This window comes from Heterocephalus glaber, unplaced genomic scaffold (assembly GCF_053883595.1).
Source record: "Heterocephalus glaber isolate CG9 unplaced genomic scaffold, H.glaber_assembly_v1.0 deba00001457, whole genome shotgun sequence".
NCBI lineage: Eukaryota > Metazoa > Chordata > Mammalia > Rodentia > Bathyergidae > Heterocephalus > Heterocephalus glaber.
The window spans coordinates 13,964,532-13,977,771 of NW_028258305.1; the positions used below are offsets into that span (position 1 = coordinate 13,964,532).

General features: G+C 34.5%; 1 protein-coding gene across 6 annotated transcripts in view; it reads left to right on the forward strand.

The window, feature by feature from the left end:
• The window catches only part of Rtn4 (reticulon 4), a 69,697-nt gene that overhangs the window by 35,287 nt on the left and 21,170 nt on the right, over positions 1-13,240 (forward strand). The window contains exon 1 of one of the 6 annotated variants that reach the window (XM_004867280.4): positions 594-929. The exons of 4 other annotated variants lie outside the window; for them this stretch is intronic. In XM_004867280.4, the coding sequence (XP_004867337.1) occupies positions 896-929 (34 nt within the window). In that variant the 5' untranslated portion in view covers positions 594-895. Of the gene's footprint in view, positions 1-593; positions 992-13,240 lie in introns of those variants that run through there. One more of the 6 variants, XM_087216381.1, reaches the window with a different exon arrangement.

Genomic DNA, 13,240 nt, shown 5'->3' on the forward strand with positions numbered 1-13,240 from the left:
CTCATGTCATTTTCTCAAGGCAAATGATGTAATTATAGCACATGAATATTTCTTCCCAAGCTAAGGTAACATTAATAATATCTGCACAATAATAATTATAAGAATAATAAAGTAACAATAATATCTGAAAGATTGAATTAGAGCAGATGATAAGTGTATGTTTCTAAATGTTTGGATTTCTATAATTGTAAGAGGAAAAGAAAAAGTTTAGATTGCTGAAATTGAAATGTGTCTAGTGAAGTAATATGTTCAATAAACAATTTCACTTTGATTCTCTGTTCCTGCCTTTATAAGGGTGCAAAATATTGAATGTTTTAAGCCTTAAAGAGAGTAAGAAGAGACTCAGCATTTCTCAGGCTTGAAATTTAAGCTTTTACCCTTCTTTGGAGTAGTCCATTTTTATCTTAGTGGGTTATTGTTGATTTTTAGTTTCAATGAAACTGAAAACCCACAATCCAAGCATCTATTAAAAAAAAGGAAAAAACCCCCATGCATATGGCTTTTATGTCCATTTCAAATATAGTCTTTAGCTCTGATGAAAGAACCACCCTATTTTCCTTTCTTGTAATAGCCTGCCCCTTCCCCTGCAAATGTAGCTCTATTTGTTATGAGCAACAAGCGAATGACTAGAACAATAAACAGATAGAAGGAAGGCATTAATGCCTGAGTATTAGTAGCCTAGTTACAGATTGCACTGCGTCAGTCAGACTGCTCCACACCCAGAAGACATCAGGTGACTTCAGCCCTGCTGCAGTTGTGCAGCAGAGAGGAGACTGCAGACTTTGGTTGAGGGAATGGATATTTCATGTCTCAGGGACTAGACTTTTGCAGTTACAGCTTTTCTGTTGGTATGTGTAATTGATAATTACAGCTGGAGGGCAGATTTTGACAAGAGATGGACGGTCAGAAGAAAAATTGGAAGGACAAGGGTATATCTGCTTTTTAATCTTTTATTCAGTTTTTATGTGTGACCAGTAATATATTTCTATGGGTAAGCTTTACAATTTAGATATATTTCGGACTGAAAGTGAAACCTATGAAAGATTTAAGGCTAAGGAATTAAAACAGTTCTCTCATCTATTTTTACAGTTGGTTGTCTACTAGAAAATGTCATGCTGTTCTGTTTCACTAGCCTTTGGTTTAGTCTTTTCAGTCTTACCGTGGAAGTATTTCTTTTTAATTTTGCATATTGTAAACAGTGTAGGTCTGACAGATTTCATTTGTTGGTCACCTTGGTGTGATAAATATATATAATAACTATCTTTGAATTCCATGATGACATTTTCTGTGACTATTTTAAAAAAAGCTTACTTGGTGTTGTAGTTCTTTCTATCCAAATGTTTGTAGGTAGCAGGATAACTGCATTTACAATAAGCTTTTCTGTTCTGGAAATCTGACTTGAACCTTTAAAAATTAACAGCTGAATTTTAATTATATTTTTATGTATCTTGAAATTGTTCAAGCGTATAGTTTTAAATGCATGTCTATATTTAAATCCACTAACCTTTGTCCTTGTAATAACCAATCAGTCATCTTGATTCCCTTTCCTCCCCCTAAAAAGCCCAGATCCTTTCAAATCTCACTGGATCATTGTATAAGAATTTAAGCCTGTAAGTGGCAAAATGTTGATTAATGAATAATTTAGCAGTATTTTATTATGTAGATGGTTTTAAATGCCATTTTTAATAAAGAGGTGATTATATATTTGAACACAGAATAAATTGTCTTAAAAATTATTAGAGCTATTTTTAAGTAGCCTAAATAGACATTCCACACAAGGAAGTTTTTTTTCTGATTACATTTAAGTTTTATAATTCTTTAAAATGTTATTTCTTTCTAAACTAGAATTATTAGCAGCATTGGAATAATTTTCTAAAAGCACTGTTTTGAGCTAATTATAGTAACTTTCACAATGTCCTTTTTAAAACTGTTGACTAAAGGAAAGTGGGGAAAAGGTGAGTTTAAAATTGAGTTCATATTGAGACATTGGAAAGGTTTTATATTTAACACAAAGATAGAAAACATACCTTTGAGGTTTTATCTTTATGATTGTTTTCACATATAAACTTAATGAGGATTTTTATGTTTTTGTCCTTCTAGCTAGCTATCAGCATTAAAAGTGAAAGATGAGTGGGCACAATAGTTTTTGATAAGTAAAAGTGATATTAGGGATAAGTACAACTTTTAAAAATAGGTGAAAAGTCACTTTATTTCCCCTGAATTTCTTAGACCATTTAATAATTAAGTTCTTTGTTAGCTAATTTAGGGATGCTTAAGACAGAAGGAAGTTAGATTGATTGCAGTCTGTATTTCACCAGTGATTTGTTTAATTATTTTTAGATAACAAATATACAATCAGTTTTATACTATTCGTGGATATCTCTCGGGAGCCTCACTTTGTATATAAGTGGAATAGCCCAGTATTTTTCAAGTACTTGTTTTTGGCTCTTTTGGTCAGTAAACTAACTTTATTTGTTTTTGTCTGATTGAGTGGTTAAATTATATTGTAGTATTTCCTTAGCTCATTTTAACACTGTAGTAAATTGTAAATTGAAAATCACTGACAAGCCAAAGCTGCCATGGAATGAGTTTCCCCTCATTTAAAAGTATATGACAGTAGAAGGAACCTAATATAGGGTTTATGTAAATTTTAAAAATGTATTTAGGGCAAGATTTTAAAAGGCATTTGATCTCTTTAGGTTAAGACCAGTATTTAACAATTTGTATTCTTTCATACATATTTTCTATGGTTTCTTAGAAGAATACTTATGAAATTTACATGGTATTTGATTATTGAGGTTATGTGGGAAACTTGGATCAAGATAGTCAAAGGATAGGGAGGCTTGATTGTTTGGGTGGATGAGTGATAGAATGATGTAAACCCTAAAAAAGATAATCAAGACAGTGAATAGAAGTTTCTGGAGAGAAAGATACATAGAACAGTAGTTGAAAGTAAGATTGATGTGGTCAAAGAATATAGAACATTTGAAAGATCTAGGTCAGGTTCCCTCAAACTTCTCTGAATAGGAATCACCTCGTTTTTCTTAAAAATACAGATTCTTGTGATCCTAACCACATCAGATTTTATAGAGTGTGGCAATCTATATATCCTGGTATAATTCATCTTATAGTTAGACAAAATAGGGAGACAGTAATGTAGGATTTTAAGTCTCAGTTCTGGTATGCTTTTGATTTAGGCCAGGATAAGAAACTCACCCTTTTTATTTTTTCAGTCTTTAGTTTCCTTGTTTCCATGATTTGTAGGGTTCCAGTTTTGAGGTTCTCTGGTTCTTATGAAAAGAATCTATGGGCCAAATTGCAGAAGACATTGAATTTGAATTTTATTATAAAGGAAGTAAAGAGCCTTTAGAAGCTAGAGTGACAAATAATAGCAAATTTGGAAGATTGGTTTGGACAAGAACCTAAAAACCGGAATAAATTGGATAAAGAAAACTTGGCAAAAGTTGGAGAAGAACCTACAGGCAGAAATATCATTAGATATTTCTTGTAAATTTTGGTTTCATAGGGTGGTACTATATATGCATGCTGTAGAAAATTTAGAAGATATATAGAAGAACAAACATCACACAGAATGGTTTGGGGGGTATATTTTTAATGGTGTATGTTTTGGGGTGGGTATTGGCATGTTTAGTTCTGTAACCTTTCCACCACAAATAGGGAAAAGTCTTTTTAAAATATTTTACATTACTTTAACAACTGCAGTAATTCTCAGTATATATTATTAATCCCAAATAGTTAAACAAGATAGCCCTAAAGTTTTGCAACTACAAACAATGCTAAAATTAATAAATTGAATATACTTATTCATGATTATTTCCAAACTGATGGGTTATAGTATTTAGGCTTTTGGTGTGGTGGCAAAACTCTCCACAAAGATTGTATAGATTATTATTTTAAGCAGTGAATAAGAGTGTCGTGGAATCGTGACTAAGATTAAAATAGTATGTATTTCTTATGGCTTGGGGTGGGTACCAGGGATCCATCTCAGGACCTCGCACTTGCCAGGCAGGCACTGTGCCACTGAGCTACATCCCTGGCCCCTCATTTTCTGATGATTTTTAACTATTCCTAAGATAACTATTTTGTCAGTTTCAAGCCAAATTTGTATTAAAAAAATAAATGTACACATGCTTTCTATATATTGTAGAAAACACGATTTAGAGTCTTCTGTGGATAAGGACAGAGAGCACTGGTGGAAATAGCCTCTGTGTTTTCTTGTTTACCCAAATCTGGTTACTCCTAGTTTTTCATCAGAACTCCTAACTTGTCTTTCACTAAATCTTCATGTGTCACAGCAAATTAAAATTCATCTTCTGAACATGCAGTTTGGATTACAGCACTGAAGGGATTTTCCTTTTCAAGTTAAATTCATATCCCAGGCCTTTAAAAAGGTATTCCATGGCCCAAGTCCCAACCTTTACAAAAAGTCTCATTTCTCATTATTCCCAGTCTCAGGCCACAGTAAAGGAATTGTTCCATAAATATGCCTGTTCTTGTGTTTGTGCTTCCTTTGGTCAGAACGCCCTTTCTTCCCATTTTGTCCAAGTAGTGGTGTCAAAGATTCAATCTTCCCAACTAGAAGTGATGCAGTGTTCCGTAGAATACCCATCTCTTGGTTTTCACTTTGTGCCTTGTATTACTCTGTGTGTGTGTGTGTGTGTGTTCATTTTCCAGCCTATAAGTTCCTTGAAAGCAGAAAAGGTGGTTTCTTCTCCAGTGGTGGTCTCCTAGCTGGCTCTGCACAAATTCTCAATAATGTGAGAGGTGGAGGGCTCTGAATTTACTTAAGTTTACTCTTGGACCCTTGTTATATACAGTTTTGGAAAAAAATTAAATGGTTTTTCAAGTGGGAAAAATTAGAAAAGGGATTTGCTACCATTCTCTTAAAAGAGCAATTAAATAACTTAACCCAACTTTTATAAATTCAGAACTTTTAGATTATTATCTCCAGCTACTACATCTTAATAGTTACTTCAACTTTCTTATTTTACAGATAAAGAAACCAACAAAACTTTTCTCAGGACCACATGGTTTGTGGTATGAGGCCTTTTTATCTTAGTTTGAGTTCTACTTGACCAACCAAAGATTGAAAAGTATAAAAGCTAAAATTACTCATGTTTTGATATTTTATTCATTCACCGTCCATGGCATATCATTGAACTGAACAAGGTATATACTTATTTTTGTGTAATCTTCACTGTGCCATAAAAGAGGTGGTAGTAGCCTATTGCACCAGCCATGGAAGAAGGTAGGTGTGGTTAGCAGCTTAGTGCAGTTAAAGGATTAAGCCAAGTGGGAACTCCCTGAACCAGAGGTATAATTTCTTAGACTTTAAGGATTGTATTACATGTTTGAATGTAGGAAGAATACTTAAGTGAATAGAATATTATTTTGTTTTCTCGGTATCCCTAGGTTTCCTTTTTATTCACTTGATCTTTATCTCTTGCTAGGATTTGGGTAAAGGATATTGTAAAATTTAATTTAGCCAGTGCTGTTCTATTCATCCATGGAGTAGTTTCTGAAACCAAATTTTCTGATTATTTCTGTTTTATCATGGATAAGTTTGGCTGTGTGTATATATATTTCTTTTGCCTCACAGCTTTCAAATTTACCACTTAGGTAAGTATGTGCAGTATGATAGACACTAAAATAATGTGTCATTCTTCAAATACTATATTGCTACTATCATATTCTATGTAGCCCTTATTTTAGTAGTTCAAACCAACTTAAAGTTCAAAAAACTATCAAATATTAATGATAACCCTGGATAGATTTAGAAATTGCCACTCAGACTTGATAAAAAGAATGTGAAGAATTACAACTGTTCATTGATATATACACTCTTTTACTTTTCTTGCCTAAATAACTCTTTATACCTAAAGATTGTTAAAGTTTGTGCAGATATGGAAAGTGATTGACTTGGAGTTTATAGAATACCACATACCTAAAGAGAAGATATTTAGCTTTGCCTTAAAGAAAATAGAATTAATGGAAAAATTGGTTTATAAAGTTTGGAAGTAGTAGTTAGAATTATTTTCTGCTTTGCTTTTGTAAATTTTGTAAATTTGTGATTTTATATGTGAGGCATATGTGGTGATTTATCAGATCTGTTCTGTATCTTACACAGATGTATATTATTTCTGGAAGGCAACAAATAACCATTGTTATTTTTTACTTCCTGCATTTTTACTTGAGGATACTTAGGGAAAAAGACCACTTAGTGAACCTAAATTCTATACCAAATAACAGGGAAAATTATGACTTTATCTTGAAACAAAACCAAAAATTAGAAGATTTAGTCTGTTCTTAACAAAATTTAGTTTACCATCACAGCTGTGCATCTAAGTTCTTAAGAGGATGAATTTGGTTTCAGGGGAGTGTCATTTTTTGCCACAAAATTATATAGTAATATAAAATGGCATCTTTCATGGCTGAATTTCACAGGGGATCATTTATAATGGTCCCCCCCACAATGTTCAAGGGTTTTCCTTTCCTAGGTTCTTCTTTTTACTTTTTGAGATGAGCTTAGTAGTCTATTTTGAAGGGCCAGTAGGTTATCAGTCTTTTTTGAAGCAGTTCTCTAACATCATTTAACTATAACCTTATGAAATTTTACATTACTAGTGGGATGACTTGCAATATTGCACTGTGGTTAATTTGTATTGTGGTTAATTTGTATTGTTTTACATGGCAAAATACTTGGGTGATGGGTGACTATTGATTGTGAGGTCAAACAATGGGTTATTTATAGTCTTGGATTAATTTTTAGGTTGGTTGTTTAGTGTCTGTGTTCTCATTTATGAAGACTTGCCATCCTATGCAACTTCATAATTGCAAGGACTCAATCACAATATTAAGGGGATCCCATTGTCCTACTCAAATATTATTACTAGAAAACTAGAATTTTTAAAACATCACAAGTTACATTTTAATTTTAATATGTAGGAAAGGATTGTGTGTGAAAACATAATCAGTGTTGGAAACAATTTTAATTGTAAATGCCATGTGTTCTCAGGAATAGTATTCAAAACCTTGGCTGTAGGGTTATTTTAAAATGAAGTTGTAAATATTGGACTTCACATGCTTTTTACTGGGGACTATTTTCTAGAAATGCCCTTTTTATGTTTTAGTTGCCTTTTGTGTTTTAGTTGTGTTCCTTTGTTATGATGTTAAAATTTTTATATTCTTTTCAGTTTGCCTGTTTCCTTTTATAATTTTCATTTATTATAATTTATGTATTTATAAGTCATATATTTAGTTAAAGGTTAATTTTTTTAATGGAGGACAAATTGCTTCTAGAAAACAAATTTACAATTTAAACAGAATGTGATTTGCTGCTGCTTTTTTCTTTGTCCAGTACTGGGAACTGAACTCAGGACCTTGATTGAGCAGGCAGGATGCCACTGAGCTAAATCCTCAGCCCTGATTTGCTTATTATTGAATTGATATTACTGGAATATTTTGGTCTGAAATAATTGCTTATGTTTTAGTAAGTTTATTTTAATTATGTAAACTAAGGTTGAAACATTACTTGATTTTCTTCAAGTTGTTAAAAAGCAAACTGAGTATTAATACATAATGGAAAGAGTGAGATTGTCATAGTCAAACCTGAGTTTCAGTTTGTACCCTTGCAGAATTTTTAAAAATAAATTTTATTGGTACATTTTAGGTATACAATATAATGACATTCATCATTGGAAATTTGCACATTTACGTAATCTCTCTTGGTTCTTATTTTTCCCCCTTCCCCTGCCCTCCCTTCAACCCCTCTATCCCTCCCTATTTAAAAGACTTTGTTTCCATTTTTTCATATTAATTCCATTCCTTTCATTCCTTTGCGCTACCCCTTCACTTCCCCTTCCCCTTTGCCCCTTTTCTTTCTATTTCACATTATCTATTATACCTTTTAGTCCTTACACTTTCAGTTCCTCACACCAGAAAAACTATTTGGTATTTACACATGTGTCCTATTTATTTCACTTAAAGAGTATCACCTCAGTGTGGATACATTTAGCTATAAATGTCTCTAATTTCTCATTTTTTATGGCTAAGTAGTACTCCATTTTATGAAAAAAACCATATTTTGTTTATCCAGTCTCCAGTTGATGGGCAGTTGGGCTTCTTCCAAGTTTTAGCTATTACAGATTGTGCTGCTATGAAGATGGGTGCACATATATCACTGTGGTATGATTCTTTTAATTCTTTGGGGAAGATCCCCAGCAGGGGAATAGCTGGGTCAAATGGGACTTCCAATCCTAGTTCTTTGAGGTATCTCCATATTGATTTCCACAATGGTTGCACCAGCCCACACTCCCACCAGCAGTGAAACAGGGTTCCTCTTTCCCCACAGCCCTGCCAGCCTTTGTTATTGGTTGATTTCATGATGGCAGCCATTCTTTGTGGGGCGAGGTGGAATCTTAGCATTGTTTTCGTTTGCATCTCTTGAATGACCAGTGATGTTGAACATTTTTTCGTATGTTTATTTGCTATTTCTACTTCTTTGAAAAATGTCTTGTTCATTTCAGATGCCCATTTAAGTTCTTTATAGATTCTAGATAGTAGACTTTTGTCTGAGGAACGTGAAAATTTTTTCCCACATTGTGGGTTGTCTCTTCACATTGTTGGTTGTTTCTCTTGCTGTGCAAAAGCTTTTTACTAAGAAGGGATCCCACTTGTTGATTGTTTGTGCTAGTTCACAGGCAACTGAGGTTTTGTTCATAAAATCTTTTCCTACACCAGTGTCTTCAAGAGTTCTACCTCTGTTCCAGCTGGTTCAGTGTGCCTGTTTCAATATTTAGATGTTTAATCCATTTCGATTTTAGTTTAGTGCATGGTGAGAGATACAGGTCTAGTTTTAGCCTTGAAAAACCCAGTTTCTCCAGCACCATTTATTACAGAGGCTATCTTTCTTCCAGTGAGGGTGTTGGGCTCCTTTGTCAAAGATGAGGTGGCTAAGTGTGTCTGGCGTTGTTTCTGCACCTTCTAATCTGTTCCACTGGTCCTCAGGTCTGTTTCTTTGCCAGTACCATGCTGTTTTTATCACAGTAGCTTTGTAGTATAGCTTCAAGTTGGGGATTGTGATACACCCTACCTTGGCTTTATTGCCTAGTATTGCTTGTGCTATTCTAGGTCTCTTCTTGTTCCAAATGAATTTTTGGATGGTTTTCTCCAGGTCTGTGGAGTATGCTGCTGGGACTTCAACTGGGATTGCATTGAATCTATATAGCAGTTTTGGAAGTATGGCCATTTTCACTGTGTTGATTCTTCCTACCTAGGAACAAGGGATGTCTTTCCCTTTTTTGATACCTTCTTCATTCTCTTTTTTCAGAGTAGAGGCCTTTGATTTCTTTTGTTAGGTTGATTCCTAGGTATTTCGGTTTCTTGGATGCTACCGTGAGAGGAACTGTTTGCTCTATTTCTCTCTCAGCCTGTCGTTCGTGTAGAGGAAAAGTATTGATTTTTGTATGTTGACCTTGTATCCAGCTACTTTACTGAGTTTGATTATTAAGTCTAGAAGACTTTTGGTGGCGTTCCTGGGGTCTTCTATATAGAGTATCCTGTCATCTGCAAATAATGACAATTTGACTTCTTCATTTCCTGTCTTTATTCCTTTTATTGCTTTCTCTTGTCTAATTGCCTTGGCTAATGCTTCTAGAACTATATTGAACAAGAGTGGTGATAGTGGACATCCTTGTCTGTTTCCTGATTTTAGTGTGAAGAATTTCAGTTTTTGACCATTTAGTATGATATTGGCTGTGTTGGCTTTTCATAGATGGCTTTTAACAGATTGAGGTAGAGACCGTCTATTCCAATTTTGTGTAGGGTTTTTATCATAAATGCGTGTTGGATTTTGTCAAATGCTTTTTCTGCATCTATTGAGATAATCATATGATTTTTGTCCTTGGCTCTATTGATATAATGTATTACGTTGATTGATTTGCATATCTTGAACCATCCCTGCATCCCTGGGATGAATCCCACTTGGTCAGGGTGTATGATCTTCTTGATGATCTTCTGCATTCTGTTTGCCAGTATCTTATTAAGGATTTTTGCATCTATGTTCATTAGTGAGATTGGCCTATAGTTCTCTTTTTCAGTTGGGTCTTTCTCTGCTTTGGGGATCAAGGTGATGCTTGCTTCCAGGAATGAATTTGGGAGTATTGCTTCCCTTTCAAATTCATTGAAGAGTTTAAACAGTAGTGGCAGTAGCTCCTCTGTGAATGTCTTGTAGAATTTAGCAGTGAAGCCATCAGGAACTGGGCCTTTCTTAGTTGGAAAGTTTCTAATTGCATTTTCAATTTCATTGGTTGATATTGGGTTGTTTAGAATTCTTAGGTGTTCTTTGTTCAACTTTGGTAATTCATATGTATCTAGGAATCTGTCCATTTCTTCTGTGTTTTCCATATTATTAACGTATAGGTTCTTGAAGTAGGTATTGATGATCCTCTGGATTTCTTCTGGGTCTGTTGTAATTTCATCCTTTTCATTCCTAATTCCGTGGATTTGAGCCTTTTCTTTCTTTTTCTGATAAGGTTGGCTAAGGGTTTGCCAATTTTGTTTGTTCTTTTGAAGAACCAACTCTTGGCTTCATTGATTTTTTTTTTTGTATTCTCTTAGTCTCCATTGCATTGACTTCTGGTCTGATCTTTATAATTTCCTCCCATGAGCTTTGGGTTTGTCTTGCTCTTCTTTTTCTAGAAGCTTGAGGTTCAGCATCAGGTTGGGTAATTGAGCTTGCTGTGTTTTCCTAATGTTAGTATTCACTGCTATGAATTTCCCTCATAAGACTGCTTTCATTGTGTCCCTTAGATTCCGATATGTTGTATTGTCATTGTCATTTAATTGTAAGAACTGTCTGATTTCTTCTTTAATTTCCTTTGTGACCCATTGGTTATTCAGAAGTGTGTTGTTCAATTTCCATGTGTTTATGAAATTCTTGCGGTTTCTCTTGCTATTGATCTGCAATTTCATCACACTATCGCCTGATAATATATAGGGGATAACTTCAGTTCCTTTGCACTTAAACATGTTCTGTGAGTGAGTATGTGGTCTTTTTTGGAGAATGACCTGCGTGCAGCTGAACAGAATGTGTATTCTGATTTTGTGGGGTGGAACACTCTGTAAATATCTGTTTATTTGTTCAAGAGTTTGATTGAGTTCTAGTATTTCATTGCTTATTTTTTGTCTAGTTGATCTGTTTGTGACAGTGGGGTATTGGAGTCCCCCAGTACTATTTTATTTGTGCTTATTTGATTTTTCATGTCCGTTAGTATTTTTTTTATATGGTTGGGCACACTAGTGTTTGGTGCATATATGTTTATGATTGTCATCTCTTCCTCTTGGATTGTTCCCTTTACAAGGATGTAGTGTCCTTCTTTGTCTCTCTTAATCAGTGTTGGTTTGAAATCCATTTGATCTGCAAAGAGAATACCTACTCCTGCTTTTTTTCAGGTTCCCGTCGCATGGAGTATTGTTTTCCACCCTTTAACTTTCACTCTAGAGTTTCTTTTTGAATTAAGTGTGTTTCTTATATGCAGCATATTGTTGGATTTTGCTTCTTGACCCATTCTGCCAGTCTGTTTCTTTTGATTGGTGAATTGAGACCATTAACATTGATGGTTATAACTGAAATGTATTGACTTATCATTGTCATGACTTTTTCTTTTTGTTGTGTTCTCCCCCTTTACATTTAATTTCTAGATTTAATTTTAATTTATGCCTGATGGATTCATTCTGCTGAGCTTTCTGGGGTTGTGATTCTCATTGTCTTTTCCTAGGATATTGTTTAAAATGTTTTGGAGTATCAGTTTGGTATTCATGAAGTTCCTAAGGTGCTCTTTGTCATGAAAGTATCTTATTTCTCCATCCATTTTGAAAGATAGGTTTGCAGGTTACATCAATCTGGGTTGGAGGCTGTTTTCCTTTAGGGCTTGGAATACATTACTCCAAGCTCTTCTTGCTTTGAGGGCTTGTGTTGAGAAGTGTGCTGTGATCCTGATGGGCTTTCCTTTGTATGTGATTTGTTTCTTTTCTCTAACTGCTTGTAGAATTTTGTTCTTCTGTTGAGTTTCTGGAATCTTAACAATTATATATCTATGTGTAGATTTTTTTTGATCAAGGCTAGTTGGAGTCCTATATGCCTCACTTATCTATATGTCACGTTCTTTTCTCCTGCTTGGGAACTTTTCTGCCATCACTTCTGTGAACAGTTTTTTTGTATGTCTCTGCACTCTCTCTCTTGTTTCTTCATTAACTCCAATCAGTCTTATGTTCCTCTTCTTTGCATCATCTAGCAGCTGCTGGATTGATTTCTCATGATCCCTTACTATTTTAAAGAAATTTTTATTTTCCTGGTCACTAATTGTAATCTTATCTTCTGTATCTGAAATTTTTTCCTCACTGTCTCATTTTGCTGTGTAGACTTTCAGTGGAGTTTTTAATTTGGAAATCTGTTTGCATCTATTTTATGAATTCCATTTGTTTCCTGTGTTGGGATTCCATCGTGTTCCTCAGCTCCTCTATTTTTTAATGTGTGTCTTCTCTAGATTTATTAATCATGTCTTGCACTATGGGCACAATCTCCACTGTCATCTGAGAAATTATTTCTGATTTCATTTTTTCCAGATCCTCTTTTGTTGCCATTTCAGGGAGTCAGGTGACTGAGTATCAGATTGTTCCATCTCGTGTCCCTGTGGGGTTGCTTTAGGTGATCTGGGTGTCTGGTTTTGAGCTTTAAATGTCTGCTCATTTCAAGGGGTGGGTGGAATGTATGCCACTGGTGCCCTCATGGGTCACCTCCTTGCCACTGGACGTGGTGGTATGGGCCCCCTTGCACAGTTTTATAATGCTTGTATAAGCATCAGTTGCCTCATGTATAAAATATGGATAACACTTTCTAGAATTGTGATTACAGAAAGTGTGGACAGAGTACCCAGCAGTGCCTTGTTCATAGTAGGGCATTACTAAATAATTACAGAAAAGGCAAGTATAGAAATTCTACCATTTGTTCATTATGATATTTGTTATGTAAAATGTTATATTCTCAGATATATGTAATTGATCATGGCACTATCATGTTGTCAGGAGAAATGCTGGAAAGATTTAATGATAAAAGAGACAAAGACCTGAAACTGTACATGTATCTTTTAAAAACTCCAGACAAAGGGGAAATGTGCTGCAAGAGTGATGTAGGTTCGTCAAGTGTTTGATTGAGATACTT